Here is a 15,495-nt window from a genome sequence, read left to right as displayed (position 1 = left end):
ACCCAGGTCCCCCATAAATCTTTTTAACCTCTACCAAGACACTTTCAGCAAACATCAGCTTCCTTCTCTTACTAACGGACAGTGGACAAATTACTTAACTTCCGAAGTTGTTCCACTTAACTCCTGAGGTGTTTTGGAAGAGGATTAACTGAGATGCTATAAGAAGAGTGTTTGGCATACAACCTGGAACACAGTATTCATTAAGAAAAATAGTATTATAAAATAACAGATATAGTTTGCCTTGTATCTCTTGTAAATATCTACTGCCCAAGGACATAACTCCGAGACAAACTAGGTATCTGTTCCTGACATCCTTAGAAAATCTTCAGACACATGAACTTCTTACAGTGAGCAGTTGTCTATGGATGTATACCTGATATCTGTTGAACAGTTAATCAGGAAACTGGATCTCAGTCTCAACTCTGACATTAGATAACTGTGGGCAAACCATTTTACCTTTCTGGGCTTATTTCCTGATGAGTCCTATAAAGATGTACAACTACTTAACTAAAATATCCCTTTTAGCTCTAAAAATTTTAAGATACTATAATGTAACTACTACACCTTATGAGACAGCTTCTGATCTACCAGAGCTTAGCACTCTTGTGTATACATTTAAATACCTTATCCATTTTTATGTGTTATCAAAGCAACAAACTGCTAGTAAGGATATTAAGGATCTAATGTAGTTGAGATCACCAACATTTGGAAACAAACAAAAACAACCCGCTACCTGTGAAGGAGAAAATGGTAGTGTTTTCACCGGTGTGTGTTTTAGTGCTGTATTACCGCCATCAGTGAAAGAGCCATCGCTATGTTCGCTGCTGGGGGACTGACCCACTCGCATTCTTCTCTTCTTTCTGAGAATGGTTGGTGGAGTGCTAAACTTGGCCACATTTGTGGATGTTACAGGAACAGCTTCACTGTCTGCACCATTACAACTGTTTTTTTTCCCTTCAAGTACAAGGCTGACATTAAATTGACATTCCATGGCTCCTTCGTTGTGTTGAATTCTCATTAGTTTGACTGGGGTGGACTTGACAGGAGAAGCAGCAGCATCAGAAAGATCAAAACTGGTAACATCACTCCATGCTACAGGATCCTGCAATAAAATAAATCCTTAACTAAAGCTAATGCTTTAAACTAGTTAAATGTGATTTTGAACATAGACGATTTTTACAAAGTTAACTACTCGTTTTTGTTAGGGGAAATAGGCTTTTCTTACTCAACTTTTTTTTTTTTTTAAAAGAAAGACTATTTGAGAGGAACAGATTATGTTTTTACTATAATTCCAATTTGGAACATTCTGAAATAATATTTCATCTAATTCAATAGCTGAAGCTTACTGTCAAAGTATTTTAAGTAAGAAGAGCAAATTATTTTAAGTTATTATCAAAGAATACAGTTCATAAAGCTTTACTCTATTCCACATCAGAAAAATACTATCAAATTTGATACAATTTGGTAATGTGTATGGAACATCTCCAAAATGGTCATACACTTGGATTCAGAAATTCAGTCTAACCTAAGGAAATAATCATGATTTTACACAAGGGTTTACATAATATATTCTGTAATTTTTAATACTGAAAAACTGGATACCACCTACATGTTCAATAATAGTACACTGAGTAAATAAATTTTGTTACATTCATATGATAGAATAGTATGAAGTCATTAAAATTGAAGTTTAAAAAACAGTTAAGAAAACAAATACATGTTTATGATATAATGTAGAAAAAAAAAATCCACAAACAATACATAAAAGTATCTTTTGGTTTAAAAATATATGCACGTATATATATTTTATATGTATAATACACAGCCTGAAAGAAAATATTTCAAATTATTAACTCTGGGCTTCTGGAGGACTTTTCTTCTTTACAGTTTTGTCTAATTTCCAACACTCTCTAATATATTTGTACAACTTGTATAATAAAAAACAAATTAAATTTTATTTTTTAAAAATTTTAGACCAAGTACATACTGAGATAGATATAAAGTTTTTTGTTTTTCCCAAAAGACATTGCAAAAAATCAGAATAAAATTAAGCATGACATACAAAGGAATGCTTAAAATAAAACTGGTCAGTGTCCCTTAAACTAAGTTTCTGAACATGAAACCATGTAACTAAAATTGATCTTTTGATAATCTCACAATTTCAAACTTACAGATTCAATAAGTTCTAGAGTCTCTGCAAATTCTGGGATGGTCTGTAGAGAGGACAGCACAGCATTTGCCTCTACGGCCAGGAACTTTGTGGGTGAATTCTGCTGAGCAGACAGAGTTTGATTTTCATCCATACTGTAAAACTCACTAGTGTGCTCCTCGAGGCTATTTAGAGTATTAGACATGCTATCATCCATGAGGAAACTACCAGACCAGCTAGAAAAGCTTCCAGGTTGCTAAAAGTACAAAAGAAATGTGAGTATTATTTGTCATTCTCAACCTAGGCATAAATTTGGATTTTAAGTAAGAGTTTTTTCTAGGATAACATACTTCACAACATTTCAGCTAAAAAAATATAATAGCAAATACATTGTCTTTCCTCAAAATGGATGTAAACTTTTTTTTCATTAAATCTCTTGTCTCTATTTCTTTTTTCTAACTAAATTGTTTTTAATTTATAAAGTCATGGTGAGATAAAACTAGCACATGTATACAACATAAAGTTCAAGCTCCCAGAATGTGGTCTCTCTCTACCTTTTACCCTTCATCTCCTAACACTTTCACTCATTCGTCCTCCTTCCAGGGAATACCAAATACCCAACTATTGTTGTTGCAATTCCCACAGGGGTTACTCTTTGATCCTAGAATGCCTTTGCACATACTACTGTTCCCTTTATCTAGAATGTTCTCCAACATTGACCAGGGAAAACTTTTATTCTTCATTTAAGATACATTCAAATATTGGAAAGTACTCCATCTCATCATCTACTTTTACCTGTTCCACTTACAATAATGTCCAGTTCGTCTACTTTGCTAGAATATAATCATTGCCTTTCAAGAATGAGCTCAAATAGGATTTCTTCTAGGAACCCTTCTCTGACTACCTAAACCTTAGATGACTCTCTTATGTGCCCCCATAAAACTTTGTGACTTATTTTCTCACACTACTTCCTACTTCTTGTCTGTGTCCTCATTGCAGAGTAAATCCTTTGAAGTCAGAGACTGTGTCATTTTTATCTCTCTGAAGAGGTACAGTGGGCAATTTACTTATCTTTTGAGCTTAGCTTCCCAGTGTCTCATAATAAAAAGCAAGAAAGGAGATCTTGAAGGGCCATGGTTAAGAAACAATATGTAATTCAAAAGTTGTTAAGAGTGGATCCTAAGAGTTCTCATTATAGGAAGAAAGTATTTTTCCCTTTTTCTTTTCTTTCGTTTTCTTTTCTCATCTAAATTAGATGACAGATGTTAACTAAATTTATTGTGGTAATCGTTTCACAATATATATAAGTCAATTTATTATGCTGTATACCTTAAACATACAGTGCTATAAGTCCTATCTCAATAAAACTTGGGAAGAATATGTAAAGTATACAGCTCTATCCAATAGAACTCTCAGAGATGCTGAAAATGTTCTTATATCTGAAACTTCTCATTATGAGAGGCACTAGCCGTAAGGGCAACCAAAATGTGACTAGTGCAACTGAGGAACTGAATTTTTAAATTTCATTTAAAATTAAATGGGGCTAGTAGCTACCATATTTTAGAAAGCACACTGTCCTATCCATAGGAAGTACTCAATAAGTGATCCCTATCATTTTTAAAAATAAAAATTACTAGAATGTGCTAGATAGTCACAATAGCAAAATGTTAAGTTTCAAGTAAGGTGAAACTTCCACCTGTTTTAAAGTTTCTCCAAAATAAAAGAAACTAAAGCACTCTTACTAGCATAGACAACTTCTGAGTTTACAGTCACTTTCCAGAGATAGGTTGCAAGCCATATGCATTTCAATTAAATATGGAGGTGGGAAAAAGATTCAAAAAGATGACTAGGCCCAATGGAAAAACCACAGGGTTACATTCAGACTCACCTGAATATAAATTTCTAACAACAAACTACCTACTCCACAGAATTAACATTAGGATTACTGAGAATACATAAAACACATCTATAATGGTCGAACATAATGAATACTCAGTAAAATGACATTACTATCAAATACTTTTAAGGATACTTTATATGTATATGGACTCTACTCCACTGGGTGTAGCAACTTCCCTCTAAAATCTAGAATCTCCAACCAGATATTTACAAGAGTGGATTTTAGATAAATAAGTTCTAAAATAAATTAATAGCTTTCTTCATTTTAAAGCAAAATGCCATATCTTTTAGCTAGTTATATCTTCCTATCATTCCTAAAAATGAAACTATCAAAAAATTAAAAATGGTTTAAACATGATATAATTCTCCAGACATGTGGACTCTCCAACCATAACTGTTTATTTCTTAATAAATTCAAAATTAATTTTAAAATAAGTGCACTTCAGTTCTTCCTATTTGTCCATGATTTTTGCAATTGCAAAACAAAAACTATGCTTCCCATGGCATGCATCTTGTCTGTTACAGTTAACAAATGTTTTTAACACTTTTAAGTGGTATAAAGCCATCACCAGTTGCCTCGTAACACTATTTCAAGAACTCAGTTATTCTATTTAGTAATTTTGTATTAGTTCCCAGTCACTGTGAATGGACAGTCCCCTCATTAACTCCCAAACCAAGAATAACCTTTTCCTAAATGCAAAAACTTAAAATTGTCATTTAAGTATAAACTTTCTTTCTTTTAATTCATCTAACATAGCCTAACTTAGCTAGAATGAATACCATTTATCCTAATTTAATACTCTTAATTGTTTCCATCAACCAATATTCATATAAAAATTTCTTTAAAGAGGAGTGCCTGGGTGGCTCAGTGGGTTAAAGCCTCTGCCTTCGGCTCAGGTCATGATCCCAGGGTCCTGGGATCAAGCCCTGCATCGGGCTCTCTGCTCAGCGGGGAGCCTGCTTTCCTTCCTCTCTCTCTGCCTGCCTCTCTGCCTACTTGTGATCTTTGTCTGTCAAATAAATAAAACAAAACAAAACAAAACAAAAATTTCTTTAAAGAACATAAAATTTAGGGCACCTGGGTGGCTCAGTGGGTTAAAGCCTCTGCCTTCAGCTCAGGTCATGATCCCAGGGTCCTGGGATCAAGCCCTGCGTCGGGCTCTCTGCTCAGCAGGGAGCCTGCTTCCCTTCTCTCTCTGCCTGCCTCTCTGCCTACCTGTGATCTCTGTCTGTCAAATAAATAAATAAAATCTTTTAAAAAAGAAAACAAACATAAAATTTAAATGTGCCCTTTCCCTATAATTTCTTAAGTTATTTTTTTTCCAATTTACCAAATTTGTATTCATAATATAGTAAATAGGAAAAAATGCTCAAGGACAGAATAAAGGCAATTTAGAAGCACATAAACCTCTACACATCTATTAAATTCTTTATTTTTCAAACATTTTTTTCTATTAAAGCTATCATTACCAGGAATATCTAAAATAAAAACAGAGCCAAAAATCATAATAAAAGCAAAGTCTATTCTAAACCATACATCATTTTCACAAATATATATATACATATTGAAGATCATACTTTAAGTCTGCTTGACATTTACAACTCAAGAAGCATCTTAATACAGAACATTGTAAAATATGTTTAAAGTGTTGTATATCAAAATCAGGCAATCTCAACACTGCAAAATAGAAAAACTGTTTTTCGCCCACATTAAAATCTGAAGTCATACTGAATAGTATATTAGTACATGAAAGTCAATGCTAATGAAAACTATAAAAGCACATAAAGGATTCTAACAAAATCTAAACACTTAAGCTTATTTCTTACCGATGAAACTCGCTTTCTTCTAACTTCATTCTCAGCTGACATAAGAAGCAACTCAAGTTCCTTTATTTTTTTTTCCTTATCAGGATCTTCATCAATGAAGGGTGGCTAAAATAAGTTAAATAAAAGAGAAAGACATGCTACTTAAACAACTGTTTTATTATTACTATTATTATTATTACTGCTCTAATTTTTATCTTCTAACATAAAATCTATTTTCTCTAATAAAGGTTAATACAACTAAATACCAAATGCTCAATATCACAATCTCTCTGGTATCTAAATATTTTCAACTTAACAGAAAAGATTTGGGAAATTTATTTTATTATTTTATTTTTTTAGGTAATCTCTACCCTCAACATGGGGTTCAAACTCATGAGCCCGAGATCAAGAGCCACATGCTTTACCGACTAAGCTAGCCAGATGCCCCCAGAATTAGGAAATTCAAATGCATTAAAAAACTAAATAAATAAACAAATGCATGAAAAAAAAACTTATACTGTATCATCTATATTAATTTAGAAATTAATGTCTGGAGTCTGTTTTATTAAATCACATGTATGCATAATTTATCCAATTTAATAAAAATACAACCTGAATGCTTTACACTGGAAAAATGAAAGGACCACCCTACTGGTGTTGTCAACCACCTAACATTTGTACGTTTATATTTCTCAAACCCATTTATAAACTTTCTCCTTTAGCATTAAAATATTCAAAATAAGCAGAACAGATAGTATTGTTTTTGTCCTAGTTTTATGAATGAGGAAATAGGACTATTAGACTTTCAAATATATGTTTGAAAGTGTTTCTCTTTTTTTGGTTATAAATAAAAAGTTACCTGAATAAACGCAGAAGTCTGAACATGTTCTACACAATTGCCTTCAGGTGACACATACTGATAGCCTGGGATCTAAAAAGTAATTAAAATATTAGTATCATACATATAGCACTATATAATTTTTTAAAATCTGAGGTAAAGCATGAAAACTCTTGACAAAATAACAGCATTAAAAACTCATAAAGTATCTCTGTTAACTTTGAAAATTCATTTATATAATAGTTTCTAATAACTACATCTTTGTTCTTAGAATCTATTAATGAAAAGTAACTCTTAGGAAAGACCTATCTTCTCCTGGATGAAATACAAGAATTACTTGGCATATATTTATCAGCAAATCAGTCTATTATCTACAATATCCACCAAATTATTTTTTTAATGTGCTAGTAGAAGGATTGCTCTATTTCTGGAAGAAAACAAAGTAATTGTTCTTATCTTTCAGAGGAAGGGCTTGGTCCATATGAAGCACTCACAAAGACAGTGACCAAAGAAAATTTTTCAATATTCATACCTCCTACTCCTACCACCACCCCATGCCAATCTCTGTGTAAAAAGATATGAAAATAGAGGCTTCTTCTATCACTTGTCTTAGAAAAACCATCAGAGTCACTCATGCTTTTTAATACTCTGACAACAGACCAAGAATTATTTTCTTTCTTTTCCAAAGCATCTGTAATAAGAATTTTGGTTGCATACAAATTTAGTGTGCAATGGTAGAAAGAAGCATGAGAAGGTATCTTTAAAAACCTAAAAATCATATAAGTAAGAAATTGTTTATTTTCCATAATGCCTACCTAAATCACTATTTGACGCAGAATCACAAACTACTACTAATATAGAACTTAACTTTCACAATACCTGATTTGTATGTTATCATAAACTTTCAATGAATTAGAAACTTATTTTTCTCAATCTTTTCATTTAAATCTGTGACAGTATTTCACACCATTTTTTTCTTTCAAGTCAAAATTAGAATGATTTTTTTAGTAGCTTAAATGAGTTGAATTATGAATGAACAAATTTTTCAAGAATTATATTAAACAATTCTTAAAGTATAAGAAATATCCTTATTTCCCAATATATTTTGATTGAGACTGTTAAACACTCCCTTGACCCCAAATAATTTTTAAAACTATATTTCTATGAGTTAAAAAATAAATTTAAATAACCTTTCTAAGACAGAAGCAGAATGTTTCAGTTTATGCTGCTGAAATCTAGGACTCTAAAGAAAAATGTAAAGAAACAGACAATAAAAACCTTCAGGTACTGAGTATCAGCAGGTAACTATACTGTCTTCACATGTTTTCCTATTTGTAATCTAAGATGTCATTACTTTTTTAAAAGGATTCTTTTAAACTTATGTCCAAAAAATAAAGTCCGTTCAATGAGGTAAATTCAAATCAAATCTGTGCATACTAACCACAAGATTTTTAACACTGAGACAAATTTTATCTTTTGGTAGAAACTATTATTAAGTCCTGACTTAATCTTTACATTTTATGTGATAAGAACCAAGAATTGTTCAACACAAAAAATGGTATGACAGATAGGCAGACAGAAAAATATAAAACAAACCTTATGAAAACTCCTAAACTAATTTCTTGCAGAGAAGAAAATGCACTTCCCCTATCAGGAGCTTGGGAAATCTCTACTCTAATGAACCTGTCTAAACAACGACTGGCATCACTTAGTTGATTGGTTACTAGGGAGAAAAGCAAAGTTGAGTGCCATCAAAGAACCAATTAATTACTTACCATACCTCCCAAAATGATGAATGGATTTTGACTATTTTCTCCTTAAAACCATTTTATACACACTTACCTCTTAGAGATAAGCAATACTACAAATACACAAAATATTTTTTAAATGGAAACTACAATGGATGTTAAAGCACAGATGACCATAAGCTTTGAATCATAAATGAAGATTCGAAGGATGGTAGCATTAGGAAATGTACATACTAAGTTTTGTAACTGGATAATATAAAAATTACCAAAAAAGGGAAACACTTTAATGAGTCTGTTTCCAAAATATTTATCAATCAAAATAAGTAGAGATAAACTCCCACTAATGGTTTAACAGCTAGTTATGGCAATTTTTTTGCGGTTTGGAAATTTAATTGTCTATTCCCCTTAATATATGTTGTATCTGTTGTATTAAGAAACCAAACATCCTCCCAAATAACAACTAAAGAAATCTTTTAAATAATAAAGGTATTAAAAATATGTGCCTGAACAGGTATGTAAAACTGATTCTGGGTTTGCAAATGGTCCATAGTCGCACAAGGTTTGTGTTGAAGTTTCGATGAAGATCGTTCTGATTTTATTCCATCTTGTAAGTAGCCCTCCTGTTCCACTTTTCTTCGCATGGTAGAATTCCAATGATTTTTGATAGAATTATCAGTCCTAAGAAATGAAAGTGTATAATTTAGAAAGGAAAAAAAGGATTCCACAAATTTTCCACAAATTTTAACTGTATAAAGTGTACACAGTGCTTAAAACAAATTTTTACAAATAATAAAACTAGATACTTTCTCAATTCAAAAATAAACTGTCAGGCAGGCACAGTTCTAAACTGGAGATAAAGCAGTGATGAGAAAGGCCCTGCTCTCACGAGGCTCACATTTGAAAGTGTGGCAGCATGGAAGGAGGGAAGAATAGAAAAACAAAAAATTAAATAAGAAGAAAAACATCACTGCAAACTAAATTCAACAATACATAAAAAGATCATATTCCATAACCAACTGGGATTTAGTCTAAGGATACAAGGATGGTTCAGTATCTGCAAACTCAATCAACACCATATTAACAAAATAAAGGATAAAAATCATTATCATCTCAATAGATGCAGAAAAAGTATGTGATAAAATTCAACATCCATTTATGATAAAAACTCTCAACAAAGTGGGTACAACAGAGGAAACATATCTCAACATAATAAAAGCCATATAGGACAAACACACAGCTAACATCAAAGTCTATGGTGAAAAGCTGAAAGCTCTTCCTCTAAGATAAGGAAAAAGACAAGTATGCCCATTCTTGCCACTTTCATTCAACGTAGTTTTGGCAGTCCTAGCCACGGCAACCAAACAAGAAAAAGAAAGAAAAGGCATCCAAATTTGAAAAGAAGTAAAACTGTCACTATTTGCTGATGACATGACTATATATATATATATATATATATATATATATATAGAACCCTGATCTAAAGAATCCACAAAAAAAAAATTAGAACTCATAAGTGAATTCAGTAAAGTTGCAGGATGCAAAATCAGTACACAGAAATCTGTTGTGTTTCTAGTACACTAATAACAAACTATCAAAAAGAAATTAAGAAAACAATACCAGTCACAGTTGCATCAACTAGAATATAAAACCTAGGAAAAAAACTGATCAAGGAAGTGAAAGATCTGTACTCTGAAAACTGTAAGACACTGATGAAAGAAACTTAAGACGGCACAAATAAATGGATAGACTACGCTTATAGACTGGAAGAATTATTAAAATGTGCATACTACAAAAAGCAATCTACAGATTCAATGCAATACCTACCAAAATACCAATGGCATTTCCATAGAGCTAGAACAAATAATCCTAAAATTTGTACAGAACCACAAAAGGCCCCTACTAACCAAAGCAATCTTGAGAGAGAAGAACAAAGCTGGAAGTCTCTCACTCCCAGATTTCGAACAATACTACAAAGTGATAGTAATCAAAACAGTATGGTAATGACACAAAACAGAAACATAAGTCAAAGGAACAGAATAGAGTCCAGAAACAAACCCATGTTTATACAGTCAATTAATCTTCAACAAATGAGGCAAGACCATACAATGGGGAAAAGACAGTCGTAGCAATAAATGGTGCTAGGAAAACAGGACAACTACATGAAAGGATGAAACTGGACAACTTTCATAAACAATATACAAAAATAAACTCAAAATACATTAAATACTTAAATATAAGACCAGAGACCACAAAACTACTCAAAGTAAACAGGCAGTTAGCTCTTGCACATTGGCCTAAATAGTTTTTTCTTGAATCTGTCAGACAAGGGCAACAAAAACAAAAAGCACTACATCAAACTAAAAAGCTTTTACACAGTGAAGAAAACCATCCATAAAACAAAAAGGCAACCTACTGAATGAGAGGAGATATTTGCAAATGATATAACCAATAGGGGTTAACATCCAAAATACATAAAGAACTCATACAACTCAATATTAAAAAAAAATTTAAAAATGGGGAGAGAACATGAACAGATATTTCTCCAAAGAAGGCATACAAATGGCTAATAGACTTAAAAAGATGCTCATTAATCATCAGGGAAATGCAAATCAAAACCACAATGACCCTGGGCACCTGGGTGGCTCAGTCGGTTAAGCAGCTGCCTTTGGCTCAGGTCATGATCTCAGGGGTCCTGGGATTGAGCCCCACATCAGGCTCCCTGCTCAGCAGAGAGCCTACTTCTCCCTCTCCCTCTATGTGCCGCTCTGTCTACTTGTACTCTCTCTCTGTCAAATAAACAAAACAAAACAAAACCACAATGACCTATCACCTTATGCAGGTCAGAATAGCTACTATCAAAAATGACAAGAAATAACAAGTGTTGGCAGGGATGTGGGAAAAAAAGAACCCTCATGAACTCTTGGTGGGAATGCAAAAAGATACAGCCACCATGGAAAACAGTATGAAGATTCTGCAAAAAATTAAAAGTAAAACTACCACATGATCCAGTAAAATTCCATTTCTGGAAATTTATCTGAAAAAAAATGAAAACACTAATACAAAGATATATGCACACCCATGTTCACTGCAGCATTATTTACAGCCAGGATATGGAATCAACCCAAGTGGCCACTTAAAGATGAACAGAAAAAGAAGATGTAGTGTATGCATGCAATGGAATATTATTCAGGCATAAAAAATGAAATCTTGTCATTCACAACATGGAGGGACCTAGAGGGTATCATGCTAAGTGAAAAAAGTCAGATAAAGATATATACTATAGAATTTCACTTATCTGTAGAATCTAAAGAACAAAACAAACAGAACAGAAACAGGCTCATGGATACTAAGAACATAAGTATAAACTTCCAGCTATAAAACAAATAAGACATGGAGATACAATGTACAGCATAGGGAATATAATTAATAATACATAACAATTTTGTATGGTGACAGATGGTAGCTAGATTTAGCTTAGTGATCACTTAAAAACGTATATAAATGTTAAATTACCATGTTGTATACCTGAAAATAATATAATATTACATGTCAAAAACACTTCACTTGGAAAAAAGCAAAGAAAAACATCAGCACAATGCAGACCATTAAAGTAGGATAAGAAAAGTGAGTAACTAGGGTAATTTGATAGGTGGTCCAGGAAAGCCTCTGTGAGGTGACAGTGAAGCTAAGACTGAATGACAAGAATGAACCTGCCATACAAGAAGAGAAAAAAAGAGCATTCCATATAAAGACATAGAGAGGACAAAGGCCTAAAAGCCAGGAACAAACATGGTCAAGAAAAACAAACCACAAATTAGAGAATCCCAATATTTTTTCACTACAATACCTATGTTGGAAAGACTTCACTAGTTCCCTTTTTAACTAAAGTTGCCTTTATAAAGTGGAAACCTTCAACCTACAGTTACTTGTAGTATAAATTCCATCCTCCATAAAATATACAAACATTTACTGAAAATCAATTACATACATAAGGTGTTAAGGCACTTTATATTAAGGCTAGCTTCAATGGACAATAAAAAGATATATAAAAGACTGAAAACATCAGAAGTTCCTAAGCCTGGTTTGGTAAAAAACACAATGCTTTAATTTCCTTACTCATAAAAAAAGACAGCATTGTTTGCTTTGCATATTTCATTACTATATGAAATTTAAGTATATAGGTAAAAGCATTTTATGAACTATGAAGTACCATACAGAGACTACAACAATAAAAAAAAAGTGTGCATACCTTCGAGTGCGGTATGGATTTTTCTAAGGTTGCTGGTCTACTGTACTACAGACAATCAGGAAACATTTGAACCAGTGCAATGTATACAGGCGTATCACCTTCCCTTAGGGAAATTTTGTATTTTAGCCACATGGATATATATACTACTGCCATGATTTGAATCATACTGAATTAAGAACTGAATTTTCTCTAACGAACTGCCATAGCTTATTTCAGCCAATGTATTTGCTATTCTCTGGTCTTATGCATAGAATACAATATGAAAGAAATCTCTTCCATTTAGATTCTGTTCCAACCAGGTTTGTACAAAGAAGGTCTGTCTGACTGGCAATGATATGTAAACAATCTGGGGAGTATATTAACTGTTCACATAATCTAAAGGCCCATTATTTTACTGCACAAATTACTGCTATAAAATATTTAAAAAGTAATTCTACCCCATACACAGAATTTATTACAAATAGGTCCAAAGGATTCCCTGTCTAAATTTCAGTTATAAATAAAAGTCATGGGGATCCTTGCAAACATATTTAATAGTAACTTAATAAAGATCAAGTTTAAGTACAGGGAAATGCATATACACTTATATAAGCACCTTCCAGGAAGTAGTTTGGCAATTTCTGCCCAACGATTTCCCAACCGCTTATGTGCTTCATAGATGATCCTGTCCTCCTCTTCTGTCCAGGAAGATTTCTTTACCTCAGGATTCAGATGATTATGCCATCTTTCTCTACACTGCTTGCCTATTCTTCCTTTCAAATGTTTTGCAATTAAAGACCATCTTTTTGGCCCATATTTCTGAACTAATTCAATAACCTAAGAAACAGAAAAACAAAGTTTAAAAAACTATTATCTTTTTAAAAAAGAAATAACTCGTGGGGATGTAATGTACAGTGTGGTGACTATAGTTAACAATATCGTAATGCACATCTGAAAGCTGCTAAAAAGATCTTAAAAATTCTCATCACAAGAAAAAATTTTTTGCAGCTATATATGGTGGCAGATAACCAGACTCATTGTTGTGATCATTTAGCAATATATACAAATAGCAAATCATGATGCGGTACACTTGAAACTAGTATCGTGTTACATGTCAATGATACCTCAATTAAAAAAATTATTACCTTGACAGAATTTTAAAACGTAACTCAAGAATACTATTTTTCAATGCATTAAATCCAAACCACAACAAGTTTTCTAATACTCATTCATCATTTGCCAAGTATAGAAATACAAACTTATCTAAAATACAAGGTGCTAATTAAAGCAAGTTGTTAAGTTAAATTGTTTTCATTGAAAATTAACTTAAGACAACCGTAAGGATGCTGAGACTTATAGATTTTCTACTTTTGTATCTTTTTTTTAAAAAAAGCTTCAGCTGAAAGCCAAATAAATCAGTTTGGAAGAAAGAAGGATCTACAAATTTACCATCTTCATTTCTTCCTTTCTCACACTAAAAGGATACAGATCACACATTGTAAAACCTATCACTGGCCATCAAGTAAACCAGATCAATTCTGAGCCTGGTGAACTTTGTTATTGTTGTTGTTGTGGGGGCAGGGTAGGAAACGTGCCCTAATTCCCCAACTACACTAATGTTTCTGCAATAAAGAACATGAACTAAAGGGCAATTCCTAGTGGAGGGCAGCAATATCCCTATTCTTCTCAAACTTCTATAAGACAAGGAATTACCTTAGTTTTTAAGTCATCCAACCCTTTAGAAACAGGATGCTCTGCTCTCTCTCTTATTTGGGGGCTCATTATTGGTCAAGAGGGATAGTTAAGAATGACTTTCTTACATATCATGTTATCAGATAAAATAAAAATAAAAAATAAATTGTTTCTAAAATGTTGACTCTATTTTCAACAAGCTACACCCTAAATGTTGCTAACTTCAGCTCTAAATAAGAGTAAGTTGATGGCATTTTCCTTCTGTAAACCAAACTCTTAGAAAGAAAAAGCTATATTTATTATACTTGCTTTGACACGATTCAGAAAAACTGTATTTCAAGACACTCAACTTTCAATTCTTCTACAAGCAGCACCCAAAGAATAAAATCAACGTGATTTAAACATATTCTTTGTGACAAAACAATATATTAGGAAGAAAAAAAAGCCAGTCCACCTACACAGTCAGAATAAAGAATATGAACACATTACCCTCTGATCTTCTTCTTTAGTCCAGGGACCCTTTATCAATTCTGGATTTAAAACTTTCTGCCATCGATGCTGGCACTGAAAATCCGAACGATTCTGAAAGAATTGATGATTTTGTTATTGAACAATTGTCTTCCAGAAAGCAAGTCAGCCTAAATTCAAGAAGAAAGTCTTTAAGAATAATGTATTCAATAACATTCTGTAAACTGGGGGTCCCTGGGTGACTCAGTCGGTTAAGCATCTGCCTTTGGTTCAGGTCATGATCCCAGCGTCCTGAGATCGAGACCCACATCGGGCTCCCTGCTCAGTGGGGAGCCTGCTTCTGTTTCTCCCTCTCCCTTTGCCCATTCCCCTGCTTGTTGTCCCTCTCACTCTCTCTCAAATAAATAAATAAAATCTTAAAAAAAAAAAAAAAAGAAAGAAAGAAAGAAAAAGAAATGTCGGGTTAGGTCAGAAGGTGGATTCAAGCAGGTTGGCCAAGAGCAAACATGTCAGAAGTGGATTTTGGAATCCCTCTGGAGCTCCTTCTCCCTTCACCCCTCTGCTGGGCTCTTATTCTGGACTCATTCACTACAGACTCCTCCCAGCTCCTCATGTCCCTGTGGTACATTTGGCTGAATGTCATTACCTGGGTACACTCTCCCTCTGT

General features: G+C 33.1%; 1 protein-coding gene across 1 annotated transcript in view; it reads right to left on the bottom strand.

The window, feature by feature from the left end:
- The window catches only part of MYBL1 (MYB proto-oncogene like 1), a 37,513-nt gene that overhangs the window by 8,987 nt on the left and 13,031 nt on the right, over positions 1–15,495 (bottom strand). Inside the window, exons 4-10 of the mRNA XM_080801140.1 lie at positions 14,850–14,942; positions 13,285–13,505; positions 8,944–9,118; positions 6,714–6,785; positions 5,876–5,980; positions 2,172–2,405; positions 734–1,102 (exon numbers count right to left, since the gene is read on the bottom strand). Coding sequence (XP_080657266.1) covers positions 734–1,102; positions 2,172–2,405; positions 5,876–5,980; positions 6,714–6,785; positions 8,944–9,118; positions 13,285–13,505; positions 14,850–14,942 — 1,269 coding nt within the window. The remainder of the gene's footprint in view (positions 1–733; positions 1,103–2,171; positions 2,406–5,875; positions 5,981–6,713; positions 6,786–8,943; positions 9,119–13,284; positions 13,506–14,849; positions 14,943–15,495) is intronic.

This window comes from Martes martes (assembly GCF_963455335.1).
Source record: "Martes martes genome assembly, chromosome: 4".
Lineage (NCBI taxonomy): Eukaryota > Metazoa > Chordata > Mammalia > Carnivora > Mustelidae > Martes > Martes martes.
Note: the sequence above shows the minus strand (reverse complement) of the source record. Positions and strands in the feature narration are given on the sequence as shown.